At 46.4% G+C, this 9,567-nt stretch overlaps 1 protein-coding gene across 1 annotated transcript in view; it reads right to left on the minus strand.

Annotated features, from left to right (window-relative positions):
• SMURF2 (SMAD specific E3 ubiquitin protein ligase 2) overlaps window positions 1–6,965 on the minus strand; it is a 99,828-nt gene extending 92,863 nt beyond the window's left edge. Inside the window, exon 1 of the mRNA XM_075562085.1 lies at window positions 6,826–6,965. Coding sequence (XP_075418200.1) covers window positions 6,826–6,877 — 52 coding nt within the window. The 5' untranslated portion in view covers window positions 6,878–6,965. The remainder of the gene's footprint in view (window positions 1–6,825) is intronic.
• Between the last annotated feature and the right edge of the window lie 2,602 nt (window positions 6,966–9,567).

The following is a 9,567-nucleotide window of genomic DNA, read 5'->3' on the forward strand; positions in this document are numbered from 1 at the left end:
TTGGTCCTGAAGGTATCATCCACCCTGGATTCCCTGTGCCCCCAGCCCTCATATGTACCAGTGTACAACCTCTGCACTATCCAGTCCTGCAAGGTAGAATTCGGATCATGGTAGTTGGGGGGAGGAAGCATCCAGGATCTGGGGGAAAGCTGTGTTCTTCATCGGTACTACCTCGCACCCTGACTGACCTATCTCCTCTCCTAAACCCCTCTATGAGGGGATCTCCAGTGGCCGACACTTGGGCCTTGGGTCTCCACTCTGCACTTCCCCCTTCATTTAATATGGTATATATACATATACACATATACACACATATACACATACATACACACACTTCTATCTTTTTTTTTGCATGATGCCTTATACCTGGTCCCTTTGGCACCTCGTGATCGCACTGGCTGGTGTGCTTCTTCCATGTGGGCTTTTTTGCTTCTGAGCTAGATGGCCGCTTGTTTATCTTCAAGCCTTTAAGACCCCAGACACTATCTCTTGATAGCCGGGCACCATCAGCTTTCTTCACCACATTTGTTTATGCACCCATTTTTCTTCAAGAAGCTGTAAATCTTACTGAGAGCAGACAGTCTCATCTTTCTCCCTCTCAGTAGTTGGAGGATTTGAATCAACACCTTGTGGTTTGCAGTCCAACACCTAGCCCATACTACCACCAATAAAGCTAAGATCCAGGTGCAAGTGTTTGAAAGAATAGGGAACAACTCGAACTCTCATCTCATCACTGATTAAAATACAAAATGATACATACATCACTCTGAAAAGGTCTGGCAAATTTTTTTAAATGTTAAACATAAACTTATCATATAACCTGACAACCCCACTCCTAGGTATTTACCTAAGAGAAATAAAAACACAATCACAACCAGATATGCTTTCCAATGTTCATAGCAGTTTTACTCATTCTAGCCAAAGACTGGAACCAACCCAAACATCCGTGGAAAAACACTATGGAGTAAAAGCATTGTATATTCATAGAGTAGAGAATATACAAACTGAATTTTTAAAAGGAGCAAACTACTGATATACATGAATGAATCTCAAAAGCACTATGCTAAGGAAAAGCCTGACTCCAAAGATAACGTACATACTGTATAATTCTGTTTACAAGAAATCCTAGCAAAGGTAACACTACAATGACAGAAAGCAGATCAGTGGTGGCCAAAGATTGGGAAGGAGACTGGTTATGGTACATGAAAACTTTCTGAGAAGTGAGAAACGTCCTTTGTGTAATCTCTGTAACAATGCCTCCCTATGAAAAACCATCACTGTTTACTCTAAAACTTCAGGTTTGTGTCTGCTGTGAATTTTTCGCAAGAAATCACACTGATAATCAAATTTAAGATACGCACTTTGAAATATGTTAATACCATATCAAATGTGTTTAAGCGGCCAGTGCCTTCAGAAGCTATTCTAAAACAAACCACATAAATTTTCTAAATGGTAGCAAAAAAATGAGAAAATAAAATTTTAAATGTTAACATTCCATTGTAAAAAATTCTTAATTATTGATATCTATAAAACTAGCATGAAGTGAAATATTACTAGGTGTAGTATTCAGCAAAATTGTTGAAATACGCATAGCTGCATTCCTAAATATGTGCAAAACACAACTAAAATGACACAGTATAAATTAGTCAGAAATAACTTAAAATATAGTTAAGAAAACTATCCTGATAAGTAAGGGCAATACCAAAAATAAATGTAAAACTATACTTCCTGGTTGAGAAAAGTATACATATAAATACCTCCTTTTTCCAATATAACACAGACACAATTTAAATCATAAACCCAACCGAATTTCTTTTTAAACTTAGAGTCATGTAGGTGAGCAGGTAAAAACTATTTCTGGCACAAAGAGAATATTAAACAGAACTTCAAATAGTTTGGGGCATTACTATCCTGCTATCACTGAGTGGATTCCAACTCAGAGCAGCCCTAGTGGACAGAGAGTAGGACCTCATCAAAGAGTTTCCAAGGCCAGAGTCTTGATAGAAATCAATTGCTACATCTGCGTCCATGGTGGGTTTGAACTACTGGCTTTTGGTGAGTGAGGGGTTCTTCAGGAACTATAGAACAAGTAACACCTCTGACACTATGATAACTACTACTACAAAATCAAACATGTCGACAAGGGAGAGAAAACAGTATGTAGTATAAAGGCATACATTTAGCAAGCACACAGGAAAATAAAATACTATGTGCAAGAAATGAGAAAAATATAATAAAAAAGAGCCAATTCTTACAACATGACAATAAAGGGACACTTACTTTCAATCTGCTCTCAAGAGGCACAATCCACTGGAAAACCACCCAGGGAAAAATCCATCAGCGACTTTTAAAAAAACAAAAAACCCTTTGATTCACTAGCACTACTGCTACAGAAATAACTTATGAAAATCCTTGTTAAAAAAAATCAGTTCTCTGCAGCAAGCTGTTTAGAGCAATTATTTGCAAGTCATTTATTTGGAAACACAGGATGAGAAAGCAATGCTTGCATTTGCATACTCATCCTAAAACCAGTCTTCACCGCTCCCATGCAGTTCCTTCCTCCCTTATTGTCTTTGCCTTAGTTTCTAAACAGATTATGCATCTAAACAGCAAATATTACCAAAGTTTAAAATCCTTTCACTGTTCCCACAGCATGAGGCAAAAATTCAAACTTTCTAGCAAAACATATAACCAGACCCTAGCAAAGTTGGTCCTTGACAATACACTGAACCCCATCTCTTGACATTCACACTCAGTGTGTTAGCCACAAGGAACACAGACCTGCGGCTCACTGGGATTCATTCAACAAAATGCCTTCCAAAAAAATCTTATTAATTTTTTTTAAAACTAGGGATCTTGCCCTCATGGAACTTATAGCCCTTGAAAGAAAAATAAATGTCCCCTAGTGAGTTATCTCTGATAGTAGAGCAAAAGTGTTACACAGTCATAGCGAGGTCACCTTAGGTCAGGAAGTTGTAGGGCCATAAAATAATAATTCTTAAGAGTTGAATCTTCAAGGATGAATAGGGATTGCATGAGGCAGGTATAATTCTAAATAAATAGAATTTATTTAATCTTATTTTTCCACACAAACTCTAACAGGCGTGTAACAGGCTTTGTAAACAGACGTGTACTTAACCTCTCCATGTCTCACTCATCTTTTTGTCTCACAAAACAATTGTGAGACTTTTTTTTCAATCAATTGTGAGAACTTAAAGTGCTAACAGATATAAATTTAATTCATTGCCTGGCACTTTATAAGTATTCACAGAGAAGCACATAACATAGCTAATCACAAGAGAATAATTTCAAGGGTCCCTCCAGCAGTCTTGGACCAAGTTCATTGTCATTGAGTTGATTCGGCCTTACGGGAGGCTGTGTGTTACAGCGTAGAAGTGATCCAGAGGGCTTTCTTACTTTTAATTATTACCAGAGCTCTGGTGGCTCACTGTTAACCAAAAGGTTAGAAGTTCAAATTCTCCTGTGGCTTCTTGAAGAGAAAAGACCTGGTCATCTACTACCATAAAGATTAAAGCCTGGGAAGCTCTATGGATCAGCTCTACTCTACCCTACAGGATTGCTATGCGTCTCCATTGACTCAATGGCAACGGTGTTTTGGTGTGGTGCCTTTAGCTATGGATGAGGTTAACTTCATTCCTGCCAAGATTTTATAAACATGAGGGAGGAGTAGCAGCAGAAACAAGCACGGAAATGTCACACACACACACACACAAACAAAAGTCTGCAATCATCATTCTGAAGAAGTAATATTATGTCTCCACAGCTAAGAGTTTAAAATATTAAATATTTCACTAAGTTTTTTCTGACCTTTAGATTTTCATAAACAATAAAAACTATAGAAAGATGATTACTTCCTATCCAAACTAATAGAAGATAAAACTTTGATCAGATATGCATATGAAAATTGTATATTTTATAATCAGTTTTCTATAGAAACACTAATTGAAGCTGGCAGCTTTACCATATGGCCCACTTTAATGATCAAGTTTAATGTATCATAAAGAACAACAGAAATAGCCTGGTGGAACGAATGAGATTTTAAACATCATTGGCCTGAGGAACCACAAATTTGGGGTCAAATTAGTCCTGCCTTCAACAAATACCAAATAGTTCACTAGTCGACTGTGTGGTCTTAGGAGTAATATTTGGAAAAATCTAAAATCCACTGTGGGCAGAGATTCCCAAGGTTCAAACATTTCATCTTCCTCCGTGTGTGCGCACGCATGTGCAACCTCACGTGCATGTACATGTCTGTCTCATCATGAAAGAATTATTCACACCTTTCAGTAAAAGGACAACTCTATATTAAAGATATGGACATTATTGAGAAACTCCAGTTCTTAAAGCAACTTAGAATCAAAGGCAGGCTATGAACTCCAAACACTAATGTTGCACTAACTTAAAGCAAAGATGAATCATCTTCAAGCATCTTACAGCCCAAGTGGATTGTAAACCAAATTAAGATGTCCCGGGCAACCAGATTTTCCTAAAGTGATTTTTCTTCTATTATGGAACCCATACCTACATGAACTGTTAAACACTTAGTCTAGAGGTATGCCAAACATTTCTTAAGATCTTAACAAAGAACGAGTTTTGTTTTTTTTTTTAACAAAATGAGGCCTAGGTTAAATATTTTATTTGGCTTCTCAAGATGGACTGAGAAGTTGGGCACTAGCTCCAGACCAATTCCTGGACACACATCAAACACAGCCCTGTCATTTATCCAGTCAGTCAAAACAATCTTTTCCATCTAACTCTTTAATGTTTATGTCCTAAAAAGCTGCTAATTGAATCCAGCTCTTGAGGTCTATTTGTTAAAATCTATACCATCCAATTTGTAAATGATAAACAAAAATGCAAAAATATGTTAATTTTCCTGGCAATACAAAAGAGAAGCCACCACATGTAACAAAGACAGGGCTGAACATTGTTACAAAATTGTCAAATTCTAAGAGAAAACTATTCAGATAGTTTTAAAACACGAATGTACCAGAAGCTTTTTACAATTAAAATAATAATAAAAGCATAAGATATTTAAAATCCCTCAAAAGAATCTTAAAGTGCAAAACCTCTTTGTCTGCTATTCCCATTTCCTCTCCCCTATAAAACAAGTACAATCTCTCCTCTTAATATTTTTTATCAGAAGTCTTTGTAATATTGATCTTATACAGCGAAGAAACCACAGATAACTACTTCAACATCTATTACATTGCTAAAAACCTCAAGCTCATTTTATCGGCAGAAAATCAAACCCCATTTTCTCTCTCATTTTCTCTGTATGGCTAGAGCTTAATGGGACAAAATGACCATCAACCTGTTTCTGATGCTTTTTGCCCACCTGGAGCCATAAGTTTGATCCATAGTCACAGACAGAGGCTTGACTCAGAGAAGAGGCACAGCAATTGCTCAAGGAAAGCAACAAAGATCCCTTCTAAAGGTTTCCACTGACTCTCAAGGAAAAAAGGAACTACAGGCAGAGAGAGATTCTCCCCCCCCCCCATCCAGGTTTCCTATTAAGAAACACTCGGTTAATGATTCTTTACAATTTTCCCCAGGGACGGTAAACTGGCGTGAAAGTAACATACTTTTACAAAATCACTGCCGGCATACATTCAAGCATACATTCTCAAGGGTCAAAGTCACCTCAAAAATTCGGCCAGTGGACTGGGGTGTGACACAAAATCGACTACAAAATCAGTGCACACACATCTCCAAGTCTAACGCAGGCAAACATAACTCGGGCGCATTCCTACTTACACGAGAGGCACAGAGACAGAGAGCCCATGCTTCCCACCACACATCCGAAGATAAACGGGGCTAATTTGTTAATGGCGAAGCGAGGAAGGAGCGCCACACACTGACTGCACTTACAATTCTTCCCACCCAAAGTATCTAGTCCTTAGAGTAACGAGTCCAAGTGAGAATCCCCAAAATGGCACTGGCGGCGAAATGTACCTGCGCTGCGAAACGCTTTCCACGTTCCAGGCGCCCTGCCGGGGTCCTGCCAGCCGGCCGGCCCGGGGCCTCGCTTGCCCGGGACACGCGTTCGGAAGGAGAAGGCGGCCGAGGTGGGAAGCGCGGAGGAAGCGCTCTCCCAAGTGTTGGGGGGCTGCCGCCGCCCCCCCGCGCCCAACAAGTGTGCTAAAGGCGGCCCGGAGCCCGACGCCAGACACGGGTCGCGCGGCCTACGGGCAGCCACCCGGCCGGCTGCCCCACACACCGAGTGGACGGGGAAGCGGCGGCGGCCGAGCAGGCGGACACACCGGAAGGGCCCCCCGCGGCCGCCGCCGCTTCAGGTGTGTGCCAGCGGCGGCTCCGGCTGGCAGCGGCGAGGGCAGGGTTTGCACGCGGGCAAGGGTGGGTGTGCAAGTTAGCAAGCGGGGGAAACCGCGCGCGCACGCACACACACACACAGCCAGCTCCGTTAGCGCTCCCTCGTTAAGGGGTGTTTACTGCGCGCAGTCGGCGACCGGATTCCATAATCCCCGCCACCCCGGCTCCCCGTCGCCTCCGCGACCTCACCTGGCCAGCGGCCCGGGGCTGCTTCCCGAGGCGCAGGGAGCGCGCCCGGCTCCTCGGCCGGCCAAGACGCGTCGACCTCAAAAGCGCCAGGAATTCCGACCGGTTTGCCCCTCCCCGCCACGAGAGACCCCCCGAGTTCCCAGGCGTCTCCGGGAATTCACAAAGCCCAGCGGGCCGGCTCACCGGCCGACTCCCCCGACTAGGCCCGCCCCGGCCCCCGGCCCGCCTCGGAGCGCGACCCCGGCCCAGGCCCCCGACACCCCCGCCGGCCGCCCCCCTCACCTGTCAGGCGCAGCTTGACGGGCCCGTTCCTCCGGCCTCCGGGGTTAGACATGTCCGCGGCGGGGGCGGCGGCGGCAGACGCGGGGCCCGGGCGGGGCGGGGGCGACGGCGAGGCGCGGCGGAGTCACCACAGCGTCCGGGGCTGGGGCCCGAGCAGCCGGCGCCGCGGCCGCCGCGGCCCGAGGGTCCCGGATGTGCCGAGCGTCGTCGCCATGAGCCGCGCAGGGAGCGGGACGCCGATCTCCCCCCTCCTCCCACTTCTCCGGCCGCGGCCCGGGCCGCACAACAAAGCGGCCGGCCGCGCCGCCTCCGCCTCCGCCCGCGCTCCGCGGCCTCCCGCCTGGCCCTCCGCTCGCCGGGGCTCGGCCCACGGCCCCACGGGCTGCTCGGCTGGCGCGGGCGGTGCTCGGCGGCGGCGCCGGAGCGAGGCTCAGGGCTCGGCCGCTTCCTCCTCTACCCGCCCTCTCGTCTGAGGGAACCGGGTCCTGGGGCCGCCGCCGCCGCCGCCACTCGGCGTCTCCGGGGGGCGGGGAGGAGACGGGGGCGGGGCCTGCGGGCGGCGGGGCGGGACCTGGCCGCGCCGGGTGCCCGGGGCGTGGGGGCGTGGAGCGGCGACGCGGGCCTTCCTGCCGCGGCGGGCAGCCCAGGGTCCCGCGCACAGCTCCGGGGGCCGCCCGGCGTGGGGGAGACGTCGGTGGCGCAGCTCTGAGACCGGGAGGAAACTTAACGGCCGGCCGGCTTAAAGAAGGGCTTTTGTCCGCTCTGCGCCGCCCGCTGCGAGCAGGGCGCTCTGAGGGACTGGGGTGCAACGATTCGAACCGAGTCACGGAATGCAGCGCCGCTGTAAAGGGGAGAGGCACTCTTCCCCCACCGAGGGTTCCAGCAAATTCCCGAGGGTGCTGGGCTCCTGCTGTCGGCTCCACCTCCATCCAGAACTCACCTGGTGGGCAAGATCAGGTTGCCTGCCAGCTGGGGCTCTTTGCAGCCCCAGTGCAAAGATAGCAGGACGATAGTGCCGCCCAGGATTGTTAACGAGATCAAACCTTAGAGCCATGTAGGGAACGCGTTTCGTACAGACTCTCTTTCCCTTAGGAAGAAAATAATTCTGAATAAACGTGTCTTACCCTTTGGCCCTGCAAATGCACCCTACTAATTGATTCTTAAATAATTTGGTGTAAGAAGGGGAAACTACACAAAAGATGTTCTTTGCGAATGAGGGAGCAGCCTAATGGTGAGTTATATCGACGTTTACAATGGCAATTGAGGAGAGCATGTAATAAGAAAACGTATAAATGATGCGGAGTTTAAAAGCAGAATGAGAGGTATGTATACCTGCAAAGGAGCCCTAATGGCTCCGTGGTAAAGTGTTTGACTGTTAACCAAAAGATCTGCTGTTCCAACCTACTCTTCTGGGAAAAAAAGAAAAAACAAAACCAAAAAACCCTGGTGATCTGTGTAAAGATGACAGTCTTGGAAATGGGTGCAGGAGTAGCAGCAACATGATCTCTGCGAAACAGAGAAGGGGAAAAATCGTTTTCCAGCCAATTGATTTATGGTGATCCCGTGTGTAACAAAGTAACTGCTCTGAAGGGTTTTCAGTGATTTTTTTCCCCTTGAGAAGTGACTGTCAGGCCTTTACTTCCAAGGCACCTCTGGGTGGACTGGAACACTCAACTGATCCTTAGCACCTCCCAGGGACTCTTGAGTGCAATGAAAACAAATGATGAGGGTGATAGCCTGGGAGATTCTTTGTTACTTTGCTACTTTGTTGCTTAAGTTACTGTGTTAGGCTGGATTGTCTACTGAAACATAACCAGTGACACTCATGTATAGGAACCTTATAGTATGGAGCAATCTTCTATCAAGAAAGTATCCTGACTCAATCCAACTCAACTTCCTAGGTCTGATGTTAGCTGGGGCCCTCTTCAGACTCAGCTGCAGGTGGGTGACCCAGAAAGAGGAACCAGGGAGATCAAAGGCTGGTGGGTGCAGAGCCTTGAGGATTCAAGGTCAGTGGAAACACGGCAGGGAGCTTACAGCTTTCCAGGGCTGTAGCCCGCATGGGGCCACTCTTGGAGGAAGGCTGAGTCCCAGCAAGGAAGGTGAAGGGCAAGAGGAGGGAAGTTTCCCAATATCTCTCTTATAAAATGGCCACAACCCCAAGGAGGCATCATTAGGCTGTGATCTGACAAGTTTGACTCCAGAGCTACACTTTCTCACATGTGTACGTTAACAAAATATAACTGCCATAGCTACTGTGCATTTAATGCACTTTTATTAAAACATTTTTATTAATAAGGAACATTTGGGGGCATCCCTCTTTGGTCGGAGTTTGGGGCCTGCTCCAGACCCTTGGGGGTCTTTTAAAAATTATTTTAGTGGACACCCCTACAGATCTTATCACAATCCATATGTCCATGTGTCAAGCAAATGTGTACATATGTTGCCATCATCATTTTCCCTTGGGAGTCTTATTTGGCCATGTCAACAGAATCTAGAGGGAGGTGGGCACCTGGGTCTTCTCACCCTAGATAAATACCATTCCCCAGCTGTATGTAGCTCATGATACAGGCAAAGGGGTAGGACTGCTTCCCTTCGTGCTACTTCCCAATGACAGGCATGAAAAAAATGTTGTGCCGTTTGGCCTTGGTCTGAATGAGGTCCTTAAAATTTGTGGGCTCTGAGCCAGTGGCCACAGGGATGCCAGGTATCTCAACTTCTTCTCTCTCTCACAGGGCCTCA

This window comes from Tenrec ecaudatus, chromosome 10, assembly GCF_050624435.1.
Source record: "Tenrec ecaudatus isolate mTenEca1 chromosome 10, mTenEca1.hap1, whole genome shotgun sequence".
Lineage (NCBI taxonomy): Eukaryota > Metazoa > Chordata > Mammalia > Afrosoricida > Tenrecidae > Tenrec > Tenrec ecaudatus.